General features: G+C 40.8%; 1 protein-coding gene across 1 annotated transcript in view; it reads right to left on the bottom strand.

Annotated features, from left to right (window-relative positions):
• kcnk3a (potassium channel, subfamily K, member 3a) overlaps window positions 1–5,608 on the bottom strand; it is a 60,383-nt gene extending 54,775 nt beyond the window's left edge. The window contains exon 1 of the mRNA XM_033647986.2: window positions 5,240–5,608. Within this exon, the coding sequence (XP_033503877.2) occupies window positions 5,240–5,522 (283 nt within the window). The 5' untranslated portion in view covers window positions 5,523–5,608. The remainder of the gene's footprint in view (window positions 1–5,239) is intronic.
• Between the last annotated feature and the right edge of the window lie 11,259 nt (window positions 5,609–16,867).

Here is a 16,867-nt window from a genome sequence, read left to right as displayed (position 1 = left end):
TCACTAAACACAGGCTGAGATAGGACACGGCGATCTTGAGAGATGAAAGGAACATGATGAAGTGAGATTGTGTGTCTGATTTATAAGAATAAAAACACAATATCCCTCTCCCAAATAAAAAGTTGAATTTATAAGCAATAAAATGAACCATTTCTCAACTCTCAAGTGTTTGCCACTACAGCTTTACTTGGTCTGGTATGACCAGTAGATGGAAACTAATGTTAGCTAACGCTAGCAAACTTTAGAAAGATGCTCATTTTATGACCATTTTGTACTTGTATTCCTGTTGAGCTCTGTTTAAGAATATCACAGATGAACATGATGTCTTCAAAGCAACTGATTAAAGAGACATTACAGGGAAACTTAACATATTTTCAACCTTTTTAACATGTTATTGTGTCTAATATGAACAACTATTTTTGAAATTGGTCCAGTATTGAGAGAGAGCTGCAGCCGGCAGCTGCGAAATGGGCTGCGATGTTAGGGTGACCATAAATTGGGACACTGACGGTATGGTGGTGCACAACCACGAGGAGGGGTGGGATTTATTAAGTTTATACTTCCTCCCACTCCTTTTCGAATGTGTAAATCAAAGTAACCATACATTGACGATTGCTTTTCATTATTTGTAAAAACTACTTTCTGTCTTTTTTTTACGTGTTCGAAATAAATATCAAATGTCAATATCAATAACACTATAACGCACAGGACCAACTATATAGTCCCTGGATTGAAAGTTCAGCTTATGTTTCACCCGATGGTAGGCAAAGGTCCCTCCTGAGCTGCCCGTTTCAGATGGCTGTCACCTGTGTGTGCCACACTGAAGTCGGTCACAGCGGTGCTACTTCCTGCTCGTAGCCACCACTTATGTTTGCCTGTATTGATATCATCTTTTATGCTAGCATTTCCACCTAGCATGACCAAAAATGTGTCTTGCAGTCTGTACAATTTTTTTGTTGCCAGGTACTTTATGAAGAGCTGTTAAGAAAAAAAAAACCTTTTTCTTCAGTGTGACAGCTAACTGTTAGAGTACTGACAAGTTCTGTGAGAAAGAGCTGCCAGCGTCATAGCTACTAAGTTGGCAACGACCCATCAATTGATTGAAACTAACAAATAAATCAGTTTGTATTGGAATCTGACGGACCTGGCACACCCATCTTGAAATCGGGGACAATCCCAGGCAAACCAGGAAGTCTGGTCACTACATGCAAAATAGTTGTTTGGGTCAATTGCTCAGCATCAATGTGCATCCACTTAAAGTGCCTCTTTTGCCACTGACAAGCTCAGATTGTTATTTTAAGTGTCTGACAACATTATGGAAAGGACCCCTACCGAGAAATAAAACACCTTATTAACTGTTGCTTCATCTGGTCTACTTGTGTCCAACCAAATCTCACTCATGGGGAAGTCTTGTTCTGAAGTCTGGCGAGTTGAGTCAATAACAAACAGACTGGATCAAATGAAAGGTAAAGGAAGATGTTCTATTACTCTGCAGCACCTTCTCTCAATATTGGACTAAATTCAAAAACTGTTGTTGCCCTTAGTCACGTAGACATAGACACATGGGAAAATAGGGTCCAGGTGGAAAAATCCATAAATTTGGTGGTTGGTGTTAGGCAGAAATTGCATAGAGCTGCTTTAAAGGAACAGTTTGTGGTATGTAGGGAGACATAGTGGCTTCTGTCGGTTAGGATCGCAGATTGCCACCAGCTGTAATTCTCCCAGTTAGAATTCCCTCAATGTTTATTGCTGAGGAGGTTTTTACTGGGAGCACTGGGAGAACAAACAAACCCAGTGATTTTAACACTGAATAAAGCAGTTTCATGCAAACTTTTTTACCACACTCTCGTCACAGTGGGGCTGTGAACTACTGTGGCCAATGCAAAATGAAAGTACACAAATGGCCCTGTCTAGAATCAGTGTTTGGTTTATACATTCTGAGCTACAGTAGGAACATGGCGGCACAATACGATCACTGTGGTCGAGGACCTGCTTCCTATCTAAATACAAACAGCTCATTCTCAGGTAACGAAAACCCAACAGTTCTTATATTCAGGTGATTATACACTAAATAAAACATGCTTATAATACTATATTTCATTCCTGCCAATGTATCCCCTAAACACTACACTCAAAGTGACAAATCATAGCACAAAGGTAAACATGCATCCTTTTTTTGTTTCATTTTCCAATATTTAAAATGTCTGACAAAGTGAAGCTTGGGGTTGTAGCTACAAGCAGAGTGTTACGCAAAGAGCTGAGTGAAGTCAAAATGAAATAAACAAACCGGCTCATGTTGAAGGCTGTGTGATAAAGTGAGTAAAGAGCTGGGAGCCTTGTGTTGTTGCAGGGCTTTCTGGAGCAGGAATAATGAGTACAAGAGAAGAGGCAAATTAATGTCTCATAACTTAAGTTTCCTGCAGCATCTTCTCTAGAGAAAAAAACAACCTTTAGTTATGAGCAGCACAATTTCAGATTTGACGATAAGCTTGTCCTTAATAGTCCTTCACTTGGCGGCTGCGGATGCGACCCCCTTTTCAATGCTGCGTTTCAGTAAAAGGCTAGAGTATAAAAGGCTCTGATGACAACCTGTTTGTCTGGGCTCAGTCTGTGTGGAGCAATACACACAGTGTTAACACTGCGGTAATGGGGCTTCAAGCTGCCACCAGCACCTCATACTGATGTGAAAAACTTGTGTCAGTGATGATCTATATTCACATCATGTAAGATCATCTAACAAATGGTAATTTAACCTTCATCGCTGTCACTATAACAAACATATGTTTCAAGAATTATTGGTGCAATCTTTCATGGTATAAGGGTTATATTATGAAAACACAGCTGCAGGGGTTTGTGGTGCACCTGTTGCACTTACCACTAAGTTTATAAATGATATTTGATGATGTTTCCTCCAGCTGTGTTATAATTATCATCATCATGCTGTTATGTATTCATGAGCAGGTTTCCTGTGTCTTCAGCCGCTGTACTTAAAGGTCCAGTGGGTAAAATTGAGGGGGATTTAGTGGCATCTAGTGGTGAGAACTGCAAATTGCAACCAGCTGAACCCTGTCCTGTTTAGGATTCCCTCAGTGTTCATTGCTCAGGAGGTTTTAACCAGGAGCTGAATTATTCACAGAGGTCTCATCCTCTCAAAAACAAACAGACCAGGTGATTGAAAATGGTAAAAACACTGAATAAAGCAGTTTCACGTTAAAAAAAATCTGTGTTTTTCCTACACTTCCTACAGCCTGCTTACCAAGCACATGCAAATGTGTGCTCACCTCATTTCTGATCCAGATGTTCAGCAGGTTTTTACGGGGTAGGGTTGCAACAGTATGAGATTTAAGGTATCAAGGTATTACTTAATTATCAGTATTATAAGTCAAAGTGACCGTTAAGGTATTAAAAAAAGATTTTTTTTTTTTTTTGGCTGAACAAATGTTTTATCACTATAAGAAAACTTGAAACCATTTTCTTAATGGATGTATGTGAAAAAAGAAAAATTAAGTTGAGGTTGACCACTGAAACCCTACTTGAAACCATTTTTTAAAAATGGAAGTTTGTGTAAAAAAAGTCTCCCTTTTCAAAAAAAATCAAAAGAAAGTTGATTCACCGTCCAGTTGCATTTCTTTTTTCGTATTCTAGATAATTGATAATTGATTGTATATAATGGTTGTATCTGCTATGCAGCTATGTTGCACTATATGTGCCCAAAACAAATTTCCCGCTTGGGACAATTAAGTTCATCTTATCTTATATGCAAATGTACACTGTCAGCTTTCAAATCATGATGCACATTTAAACCAGTATGCCACTGCAACCCTATTACTGGGAGCCGAATTATCCGCAGAAGTCTCCTCCTCTTTTGCAACCAGTAAAAACACTGAATAAAGCAGTTCATGTTAGAAATCAGTGTTTTTCCTATGCTGTTTGGCATGTCGGAGATGGAACACTTGCCCAGTACCACATCATTTTTTTCTGATAACTTACTGTAAGATCCTGACATTCAGGAGGTTTTTACCAGAAGCCAAATTATCCACAGAGGTCTCTTCCTCTCCAAAACAAACAGACCCAGTCATGTTAAGCAGTAAAAACACTAAATAAATTAGTTTGATGTTAGAAAAAAATCAGTGTTTTCCGACACTCTCTCGTCACAGAGGGGCTGCTAAGTACAGTGGCCAACCCAGAAACGTGAATCACCCTATCTAGAGCCAGTGCTTTGTTTATCCATCCTGGGCTACTATAGAAACACAGTGATGCAACATAGCAGACTCAATAGATGAGGACCTGCTCTCTCAACAGCTCATTCTGAGGTAACTAAAACACAATGATTCTTATTCTTGGGTGATTATACACTAAAGAAAACACATGCATTGTATTATCTCCCTAAAACCTACACACTGGACCTTTAAGTACTTAATTTGAGTATTTCCATTTTATCCTGCTTTAGCTCTACTCATCTGACAGCTACAGGTGCTGGTTTCTCTGCAGATTCAGATTTGACACACAAAACATATAATGATCTTATAAAACAAGATGCACTGGTATAGATTAAACCACTCAGTATATTACACTGCAAGTGGGCAGTAGCATGAAACAATATTCAGTTCAATTAAACTCTATTTATCCAGAGGGGAATTCTTGTGCCGGAGAATGCTTCAAATTACAGTAACACTAAGTACAGTAACCACAGTATAACATTCACAACCAGTAACAACCAGTGGGTTCCCCAGGTCAGAGTAATATAATGCTGCCATTTTTCTGCATTTTGAGTCGTTGTTTTAACACTTCTTTTCCAATATTTTTCCACTGATGCTCACTCAGTGTAGGGCCTATACTGGTAATGGAGTATTTTATACTGCAGTATTAATATTTACCTTAGTGAATATCTGGTCATTTGTTGTTATAGCTGTAGGGGATTTTTGGTAGGCCACCTGTTGTACTTAATATTGAGGTTATGAGTATATTCAGTCTGTGGTATTGCTCAAATTATTACACAGTGTTCCTGTGAGTATTTAAATGTCTGTGAATCTGCTACAATATTCCCTTTAGGATTTGCTGTGATGTTCATGTCCTTTAAAACAACATGCTTGGCTCATGCAGCCCACAGATTATTCCACTGAGGTTTAAAGGCATGGATTTTGCCTCAAATTAAACAGAAACCGAAGTATAACCAATATATGAACTTTTATGTCGCAGTAAAATAAAAGCCAAAGTTCAGACATGGTCAGTCTCTTACCTATGGTGGTGATCACAGTGATGGCGAAGTAAAAGGAGCCGGCGAATTTCCACTGCACCCCGGCTTTGTGCGGCTTGAGCTCCAGCACCACCTTCTCCAGCTCGCCAAAGTCCTCCGCGGACAGGTTGAAGTTCCTGAGCAGCTCCGCTTTCCTCAGGTCCAGCTCCTTCCTCTGGGTCGTCTCCTTCTGGGACTCCAGCGCGTCGAAGATCGCGGCGCCGACGATCAGGTAGGTGAAGGTGCAGATGATGAGGGCGAGGGTCCTCACGTTTTGCCTCTTCATGGTGCTGTGGTGCGCGTCAGGGGGACGGGCGGAGTGCGAGCGCGGGTCTGGAGGACGGGGAGCTCGGCTGGCTCATGGCTGTGCGCTGCTCTGACGGAGCAGAGGAGCTCTCTGATTACTTTATGAGCAGAGGAGCTGTTCATTCAGCACCACGCCTCCATCCCTCACCTCCCTCCCACTGCAGGAATCCTCCCCCTACACCCATCCATCCACCCACCCCTGTCTCCCCCCACCTCTCCACAATATGAGTGAATCCCAGTTAAACCCTCATCACAAGACACACTGTGTGGATCAGTGATGATGATGACGATGATGATGATAATGATGTAACTAAGTACATTTACTCAAGTATTGTTTACATTTGATGCTACTTTGTAAGACTAGGCTACTTCTAGATTTTGGGGGCAAATACTCCACCAGCTACATTTATTTAAAAACTAAAGCTGCTATGCAGATTTAGATTATTTATATTATTAATATTAAACTGTATATAACAGTAATTAAAGTTAGCCCCACCTCAACCCAGTCGCCAGAAAAATTGTGGGCATTGTGCATTTCTGCAAATGATGCATATGATACATTTGCATGTTATTATGCAGCAGATACATTGAAATTTTTTGTTTCAGTAAAGCTGTGGTTAAAATGTAGTTAGGTTTAGTCACAAAAAAGGAAAAGCAGCAATGTCTCCATATAAAAATAATCACATTTTGTGCCATGATCCCTGCAGGAAAAACAGGGACATCTCTGTAAAAGACAACTGCTTTTCATGCGTCTATTCTTGCAGGAATAGCAGCGATGGGTCTGTAGAAAACAACCGTTTCATGCAGGAAGAGCTGTGATGTCTCGGTAAAAAACTGTCACTTTTCATACCACTGTCTTTGCAAGAAAAGCAATGATGTCGCTGTTAATACAACTGCTTTTCATGCCACTATCCTTGCAGGAAATGCAGCATGTTATGTTATTTGTTATGCAGCAGATACACTGAAATTTTATGTTTCACTAACACTGTGGTTAACACATAGTTAGGTTTAGGCACAAATAAAGAAAAAGCAGCAATGTCTCACTAAAAACAATCTCTTTTCATGCTTCTATCCAGGCAAAAAAAGAAACAGTGTGTCTTCATGCTGCTATCTTTTAAGGAAAAGCAGCAATGTATCTGTAAAAAAGCAATTGCTTTTCATGCCATTATCTTTGCAGGAAAAGCAGCGAGGTCTCAGTAAAAAACAACTGCTTTTGTGTTACTATCCAGGCAGGAAAAATCACAACCGTTTTTGTTGCTTTTTGGGTTTGAACAGTGGTCCACAGCTTGTTGCCTAGATGACATGACATCCAACATCCCCTCCACATCCACATGACAAAGTCAGGTCATATACAGTCAGGTCCATAATTATTTGGACAATGATACAGTTGTTGTCATTTTGGCTCTGTACACCACCACAATGGGTTTTAAATGAAACAATGAATACCTGCTTAAAGTGCAGACTCTCAGCTTTCATTTAAGGCTTTTTTCAAAAATGTAGTATGAACCGTGTAGGAATGACAACCATTTCTTCACACAGTCCCCCGACTTTAAGGGCTCTTAAGTATTTGGACAAATTAACATAATCATCAATTAAACAGTCAGTTTTAATACTTGGTTGCAAATCCTTTGCAGTCAATGACTGCCTGAAGTGTTGGACACATAGGTATCATCAGATGCTGGGTTTCTTCCCTGGTGATGCTCTGCCAGCCCTTTACTGCAGCCGTCTGCACTTCCTGCTTGTGTTTTGGGTGTTTTGCCCTCAGTTTTGGCTTCAGCAAGAGAAACGCATGCTCAGTTGGATTCAGGTCAGATGATATGACTTGGCCATCACAGAACATTCCACTTCTTTGCCTTAAAAATGTCTTTGGTTGCTTTTGCAATATGCTTCAGGTCAATGTCCAACGGCACTGTGAAGCATCGCCCAATGAGTTTTGAAGCATTTGGTTGAATCTGAGCAGATAATGGTGCCCCAAACACTTCAGCTTTCATCCTGCTGCTCTTGTAAGCAAGACAAGACTTCACTAGAATAAATACAGAGGGTTTATCACAAGATGCAAACCATTGGTTAGCCTTAAAAATGGAAGGCCAGATTAGAGTTTGTCAAAAACCATCTAAAAAGCCTGTACAGTTGTGGAACAGCATACTATGGACAGATAAAACAAAGATCAACTACCAGAATGATGGGAAGACAAGAGAAGGAAGAAGAGAAGGAACTGCTCATGATCCAAAGCACACCACCTCATCAGTGAAGCATGGTGGAGGTACTGTTATGTCATGGCCATGTATGGCTGCCAGTGGAACTGGTTCTCTTGTATTTATTGATGATGTGACTGCTGACAAGAGCAGCAGGATGAAAGCTGAAGTGTTTGGGGCTACATTATCTGCTCAGATTCAACCAAATGCTTCAAAACATTGGACGATGCTTCACAGTGCCGTTGGACATTGACCTGAAGCATACTGGAAAAGCAACCAAAGACATTTTTAAGGCAAAGAAGTGGAATGTTCTGCATGGCCAAGTCATATCATCTGACCTGAATCCAATTGAGTATGCGTTTCTCTTGCTGAAGCCAAAACTGAGGGCAAAACACCCAAAACACAAGCAGGAAGTGCAGACGGCTGCAGTAAAGGGCTGGCAGAGCATCACCAGGGAAGAAACCCAGCATCTGATGATGCCTATGTGTCCAACACTTCAGGCAGTCATTGACTGTAAAGGATTTGCAACCAAGTATTAAAACTGACTGTTTAATTGATGATTATGTTAGTTTGTCCAAATACTTATGAGCCCTTAAAGTCGGGGGACTGTGTGAAGAAATGGTTGTAATTCCTACACGGTTCATACTACATTTTTGAAAAAAGCCTTAAATGAAAGCTGAGAGTCTGCACTTTAAGCAGGTATTCATTGTTTCATTTAAAACCCATTGTGGTGGTGTACAGAGCCAAAATGATGACAGCTGTATCATTGTCCAAATAATTATGGACCTGACTGTACGTCACTTTAGATAAGTTGACATGATATTATGAAAAATGCAAAAGTTTCAAATACAATCGCTTCTCATGCCCCCAGTCGTTTCTTGTACCGAAAAAAGCCACTGGAGAACAGCAATGACTCGTTAAATCACATCTGGTTTTGTTGCTCGTCGGGCTCGAACAGTGGTCTGCAGCTTATTAAGGGTCTTGCTTAGGTGACACGCCATCCACCATCCCCTCCACCTCTGCATGACAAAATCAGCTCATACACATCACTTTTGAGACGTTGATATGATGCGTATGAAACATGCAGATGTGACATAATCATCAGAAATGTCCAAAGCCAGCATTTTCCTCTGGCGACTGGGCTGCCCACCTCTACCAGCTGCATTATTAAAACTATGTGCTGCACATGAATGTATTAATCAATTATTATATGTGAGTCTGAAATGGGCCACTCTGCAAAAATACATAAGGAGCCCTTTTGGTGCTTTAAGTATATTTTGATGCCAATACGTATGTACCTTTATGTAGGTCAGAGTGTGAAGAGTTTGAATGCAGCACTTTTACTCCTAACAGAGTATTTCTACACTGTAGTATTGCTACAAATCTTTCTCCACCTCTTGGTGTCATCATGTGTCATACTGCAGCTGCAGCGGTCACATTTGAATTTTTTACTAAACATTCAACAGCTGCAGCAGCAGAGGGAATATTCAGAGCTGCTACTTAAGTAAAGCTTGCAGTACAGTAAAATACTTTATTATGTAAAAGTACCTTTCAATCCTACTGTCATAACAAAGAGGAGTACAGAGAAGCAAATGCACTTGTACTCATTATACAGCACAACTCCACCTCTTAGGACTATATCATTACTTATTGCTGAGCTGGATCATTATAACTGATGTATACTTGTTTTCAGAAGAGTTTTAATGTGAAGCGAATCAGGATGGAGATCATTTTAAGTACCTTATCTTACATTTAGCAGTTTAATATGTATCGGTGCATCATATTTCATATTTTTTGTATAAAATCTTAATCAACAAGAGTGGTCAGATAAATGTGAAGTTAAAAAAAATGTTTCTCTCTGTAATGTAGTGGAGTAAAAGTTTAAAGCTGCACAAAATGGAAAAAAATATAACTTTTTAATTGTACTCATCTTAATGGTTTATTACACCACTGATTGAGTCCTGCATTCAAAATTCTATATAAAGGGTCACACCAGCATTTGTGCATTTTTTAACCTGTTTACTCTACCCGGTCTCACTCTGAAGTCGTCGAAAGTCGCCGTGGCTTGGGCAGTGACTTCCCACATCAGACACCGATGAAAACAGCCGTTCTTTACCATGAGCATGATACATGGCCGCTCACCATTATAGTTTAACAGTGGCTTGGCAGCATCAGGGGGAAACTCAGCGGGACAAGAACAAAAGTTAAGGTGGTGAAACTCCAGTGGATGGGTCCAACAAACACAAATTTTCACCTGGGAGGCTGGTGTTTGTGTCCCATAAGATTTTCAAACCAAACACAGAAACACATATGAGCTGACATGAGCTGGAGCCGACAGGAGAGGAGAACAGATCTATTTAGTTATTTATTTAGTTTTATTTTTTTATTTTTCATTTATTACTCTAGGGTGAGAGTTTGGGTGAAATGATAGTAAACATAATTTTCAACTTTTCAGTATAAACATATACAAGTCATTTATTTAATCATTTTTAAATACATACATTAGAAAGCAATCAAAAAAGTCTTAAAACCTGGAAAGTTATATCCATAAATTGTAATTTTATTAACCCAAACATATATCATAAAAAAATAAGTGATCATCCAATACTGATGCCATTTATACAGTCAAATAATTGTTATTAAGTAAGTAAACACCCTCAGGAATAGCCATGCAATATATTATATAATTATTCATTTCGTTGTCCTGATGATCACCTGCTTCACCACTGTGCTTCTGTACATTATTTTACATGTTAATTGTTTATATGTTGTAATATTAACATTGTTTTTATACATTCTGAGCTCCATTCATACTTTACGTCAAGACCTGTCAAGCCACTCAAATTCATGTTTATATGTCATCCCTGTATTTCCTTTTTTATTTTTGTAACCATTGGCTCGTCTCGTGTCATTTCAGATCCCACGTCCTGTCAAGTTTCCCTCCTTTGTGATTACTTGCCCCGCCCTAATGTGTTTCACCTGTGTCTCAACGTCTTACTCAAACGTCTTCACCTTTGAGTAAGACTTCCAGCGTTTCCCTAGTGTTCCTTGTGAGTGTGTTTTTGACCATTTTTTGCCTTTTGACCACCTTCCTTTCCTGTCGAATTGGATACTTTGGCCCGTGTACCGACCTAAGCCTGCTTGGTGAGTCCTTCACTAGTTTGTACCTGACAGACAACACAATACAAATGTACTTCACACTGATATCCTGATGAGAATTTTGTGACTTAAAACATGACTGAAGAGAAAGCATTACTTCATTAAGTCTTTCAAAGGGAAATTAATGTTTTCACTCTGTTATTTTACACATCACACACACACATACACAAGCAGGACTTATACACATGCATTAACAGCGATGTCAGAGCGAGGGAGCTGCCCATGTACAGGCACCCCGGGCAGTTGGGAATGCCTTACTAAAGGGCACCTCAGCACTGCCAAGGAGTATGAACTGGCACATCTCCAGCTACCAGTCTACACTACATACTTTGTCCGCACAGGGACTTGACCTACGACCCTCTGGTTCCCAAGCCAAGTCCCTATGGCATGAGCTCTTTGGATTAAAGAAGATACAAGAAGTTGAGAAACCCTTCTGAATTAACTGAGGCTGAAACAATTAGGTGATAAATCTTTTTTTTTTAAGATATTTTGGGGGCTTTTTTGCTTTCAACTGACAGGACAGTTGTTGGCGCAAAAGGAGACGACATGCAGCAAAAGCTACAGGCTGGAGTTAAACCGAGGACAAAGCCTTTGAACATTGGGTGTCTACTCTAGCAGGTGATAAATCATTTAATCTGCAACTATTTTAATGATCAATTATCAATTAAAGGCATTTTCTTCATGCCAGTATCTCTAATGTGAGGATTTGCTGTTCTCCTATGTTCATTAATCTATGAAAACAAGTCATTTAAAGGTATCACCTTGAGTTTTTGGACATTTGGTGGGATATTTATTTGACTAAAATGACTACTAAGTAACTGCAACTCCCCAAAACTTCATTTTTAGTAGATACAACACAAACTTTTTGAGGGAAGTCTTCTAAATTCCTGTAGGACGATGTCGGATGTGGTGACCACTGAGCTACTTGAGCGGAGCAGCTGGGGGTAAAAAGCCACATTTTTCATTCACTGCTGTGAGAAGGTTTTTTTTTTTTCAAATGAAAGGAAACTTCTCCATCTAAGAGTTATGCTCTCGACATGAGTCATCGCTAAAATTTCTACAGAATCCAGCTGTTACTTTGGCTCCGAGAAACTCTCAAATGTCCGCTCTTTGACCTTATCTTCCCCTGGTGCATCAAGACCAGAAGCAAATCTTCAAACTTGAGAGTGATGAAAAAAAAAAACCACCCATACGAAAGATGAAAGTTTCAGACGCTGTTGAAATATTGTCTGTTTATGTTTGTTGTATGTGCGGAGTGACTTTAATGCGTGTTTAAGCTGAAGGAGCAAACACATGATGATGATGATTTGACGCAAAGAGACAAAATGTCAAGTGAAAGTCTAACTGGGGCCAAATCTAGTGACCTTCAGTGTCACTGGTTTCCAGTCGGTGGTTCCCTGATGCGTTGTACGTCAGTGGGAGACAGAGACACAGTTTGGCGAGGACACTATGAATCAAGGCAATCCCTCTCGGATTTCGCTGCTTGATTACTGTGGATACTTCCTCCCAGACAGATGCTTTCTTTTACACACACATCTCAGGTCATGGACCTTGTTTCATAGTTATGCTGTAGATTTACTGAAACGCCAGACAGTTCTATTTCATCGGTGATAAAATGCTTTAATTCTCTGCCTTTGAGTTTATTTTCTTCCAGAATTACAAACATCTCCCTAGAATACAATACAATACAATACAATAACCATACCTCTACCAACCAGTGACAGGCGGTGACATCTGTCCTGCACCTCACCTGCTCTATTTTTGACTGATAGATCCTGGCCAATCTTTCCAATCGTTCCACACTGTGAGCCAGGCCAAAAATAGCCTTGGCTTCAATAACCAGGTCAGTCAAGTCAACTGTGACTGAGCCTGCATAAATCCTCCCTTCACTAACTGGAGTGCTACGGGCCGGGCTCGATCAATACGTCAATTAATCCATGACACGTTGATCTAAAATGTGGCCTTTTATAAAATGCTCTTTGGAAGGTAAAGACTGAGGCCGCTATAGATAGGATCTTTATCACTTCTCATGTCTACAGCGGCTTTTGATTTCGTACAATACATATTGGGGAAAAAAATAAGAGAGAAATTGTGGTTATTTGCTCAATCAAGATGCAATACAGATACAGATTGTGTCTCATTCACTACTCTTTACTCACTCTCTGGGAAGTTTTATGTAAAGGACTATATCTGCAAAATGAAAAAATACTTTCGGACACCACTTGGGTTTTTTTCTCTGCGCTGTTAATCACATCATTGTCACAAAGATAGTTTGACTGGACCACTATCCACGATTTGTGTATCATATATGTAAATTGAAAGCAATATTGGCCCTAACACTGAGCCCTGTGGGACACCTTTAGGAATATTCAAAAATTTTAAATGAACATTACCCATCTTAATGCATTGCAGTCTATTGGAGAGACTGAACAGCAAAAGCATAATGCATACACATTAAATTCAGAATTTATTACATGGCTAAGAAACTGGTGAAACAAAATCAAACAAATCATCAAAAGTTAATTAGCAAATTTGTTTGGCTGCAGTTGTGACACCTGTTGTCAGCATGCCCGGGTCCTCGCCCCTGCCTGGCACCTGCCACAAAATGCCAGTCCCACAGGGCAGCAGCTCCATGTCATTCACCAAGGCTGAGCCTGACCAGGTCCCATGGCCCAAGGCCCGGCCACCAGATGCTTGCAGGCAAGGTCTTCTTGAACCGCTCTTAGTCTGGCCCCTCCCCTGGGACCACTTTGCCTTAGGAGACCCTTCTTTCCTTCCTTCTTTCTTTAGGCCTGGACAACACAGCCCTCAGGATCACTGGGACACACAAACCCCTCCACCATGTTAAGGTGGTGATTCTTGGAGGGACACGTCCAACTGGTTGGAGGCAGGCCCTGGGGCTGACCCAGAACACACCAGAGGGATTACATATCTCATCTGGCCTGGGAACGTCTCAGGATCCCCCAGGAGGAGCTGGAAGGCGTTGCTAGGGAGAGGGGCGTCTAGAATACTTTGCTCAGCCTAATGCCCCCACGACCTAAACTTGGATGAGCGGTTGAAAATGGGTGGATGGGTGGATGGATGGATGGATGGATGGATGGATGGATGGGCGGGCTACCACTGCACCTCTCTCTCTCCTCTCATCTGTCTGACATTTTTCCTTCAGTGCATGATGGGATGTAATGCTTGGTTAGTGACCATCGGTCGGACACCACTTCTTATGATGCTTTGTGCGATTGTTTGACTTCACTATACAGGTAATGATAACTCTCACTAAATATTCAGACAGCTCTACAAAATGGCAGACTTACTATATAGTGGAGTATGTGTGATTTCAGACACAGCCAATGTCTGTTTCACTATAGATGTCAATAACAAAATCAAATAAACAATGGATAGTAGTGGCAATATTCATTCATCCATTCATTCATTCATTCATTCAAACCTTTATGTAAGACTCAGGAAATCAATTGAGGGAGACCCTCATTTTCAACGATGCTGAGCATGAACAAAGACAACAAACACAATTAATAGGCAAGCAAAGAACAATCATGCATATCAGTTAAAACAAAAATGAAATCATACAAAACAACAAACAATATCAATATCATATATACAGTACAGGCCAAAAGTTTGGACACACCTTCTCATTCAATGTGTTTTCTTTATTTTCATAACTATTTACATTGTAGATTCTCACTGAAGGCATCAAAACTATGAATGAACACATGTGGAGTTATGTACTTAACAAAAAAAGGTGAAATAACTGAAAACATGTTTTATATTCTAGTTTCTTCAAAATAGCCACCCTTTGCTCTGATTACTGCTTTGCACACTCTTGGCATTCTCTCCATGAGCTTCAAGAGGTAGTCACCTGAAATGGTTTTCCAACAGTCTTGAAGGAGTTCCCAGAGGTGTTTAGCACTTGTTGGCCCCTTTGCCTTCACTCTGCGGTCCAGCTCACCCCAAACCATCTCGATTGAGTTCAGGTCCAGTGACTGTGGAGGCCAGGTCATCTGCCGCAGCACTCCATCACTCTCCTTCTTGGTCAAATAGCCCTTACACAGCCTGGAGGTGTGTTTGTGGTCATTGTCCTGTTGAAAATAAATGATCGTCCAACTAAACACAAACCGGATGGGATGGCATGTCGCTGCAGGATGCTGTGGTAGCCATGCTGGTTCAGTGTGCCTTCAATTTTGAATAAATCCCCAACAGTGTCACCAGCAAAACACCCCCACACCATCACACCTCCTCCTCCATGCTTCACAGTGGGAACCAGGCATGTGGAATCCATCCGTTCACCTTTTCTGCGTCTCACAAAGACACGGCGGTTGGAACCAAAGATCTCAAATTTGGACTCATCAGACCAAAGCACAGATTTCCACTGGTCTAATGTCCATTCCTTGTGTTTCTTGGCCCAAACAAATCTCTTCTGCTTGTTGCCTCTCCTTAGCAGTGGTTTCCTAGCAGCTATTTGACCATGAAGGCCTGATTGGCGCAGTCTCCTCTTAACAGTTGTTCTAGAGATGGGTCTGCTGCTAGAACTCTGTGTGGCATTCATCTGGTCTCTGATCTGAGCTGCTGTTAACTTGCCATTTCTGAGGCTGGTGACTCGGATGAACTTATCCTCAGAAGCAGAGGTGACTCTTAGTCTTCCTTTCCTGGGTCGGTCCTCATGTGTGCCAGTTTCGTTGTAGCGCTTGATGGTTTTTGCGACTCCACTTGGGGACACATTTAAAGTTTTTGCAATTTTCCGGACTGACTGACCTTCATTTCTTAAAGTAATGATGGCCACTCGTTTTTCTTTAGTTAGCTGATTGGTTCTTGCCATAATATGAATTTTAACAGTTGTCCAATAGGGCTGTCGGCTGTGTATTAACCTGACTTCTGCACAACACAACTGATGGTCCCAACCCCATTGATAAAGCAAGAAATTCCACTAATTAACCCTGATAAGGCACACCTGTGAAGTGGAAACCATTTCAGGTGACTACCTCTTGAAGCTCATCGAGAGAATGCCAAGAGTGTGCAAAGCAGTAATCAGAGCAAAGGGTGGCTATTTTGAAGAAACTAGAATATAAAACATGTTTTCAGTTATTTCACCATTTTTTGTTAAGTACATAACTCCACATGTGTTCATTCATAGTTTTGATGCCTTCAGTGAGAATCTACAATGTAAATAGTCATGAAAATAAAGAAAACACATTGAATGAGAAGGTGTGTCCAAACTTTTGGCCTGTACTGTATGTAAATTGAAAACAATATTGGCCCTAACACTGAGCCCTGTGGGACACCTTTAGTAATATTCAAAAATTTTTAATGAACATCACCCATCCTTACGCATTGCAGTCTGTTGGAGAGACTAAACACCCTCTATTATTCAATTAGATTTTATTTAAACAAAAAAAAAAACAATGGACCCCTATGGCACAGAGGAATAACAGATCAGGCCACACACAGGGAGTGCTTGTTAGTAAAAATTATTGATGACTCTGGTCTTTATGTTGGATTTGTTGACGATAAAAATATATAGAATATCACCTCACTCATCCTTTAAATGTTATTTTACGGCGGTGACACCCTAACATGTATTAATGTCATGAGTAAGGCCACCCAGCAACACCAAAGTTGTTGAAGAAAAAGAGGGACCGCTTTCATGGAAACAGTTTTTAACATGGTGCTCTGTTCTGTGTGTGTGTGTCTCACTTTGGCCCTGACATGAAAGTGTTGGTCTCAGCTGTAGAGATCTGCAGACCTGCAGGGCTTCAGCTGCAGGCCGGTCAGTGCTCTGTGTATCCTCTGCTGCGTGATCACCAATACATGAGCGTGAGCCCTTCCTGCAGCCACTGACCCATCAGACAAAATTTTCCGGTGGCAGGTTCTGACCCGCGGCGGTTTGAGCTGGGTGTCGTGCCTGGACCCTCATTACTGCGATTTTGAAGGAGCTGCAAAGTCCACACTGAAGTCAGAG

The sequence above is a fragment of the Epinephelus lanceolatus genome, chromosome 13 (genome assembly GCF_041903045.1).
Source record: "Epinephelus lanceolatus isolate andai-2023 chromosome 13, ASM4190304v1, whole genome shotgun sequence".
In the NCBI taxonomy this organism is placed as follows: Eukaryota; Metazoa; Chordata; class Actinopteri; order Perciformes; family Serranidae; genus Epinephelus; species Epinephelus lanceolatus.
The sequence above is the reverse complement of the archived record's forward strand: the minus strand, read 5'-3'. Positions and strand labels throughout refer to the sequence as shown.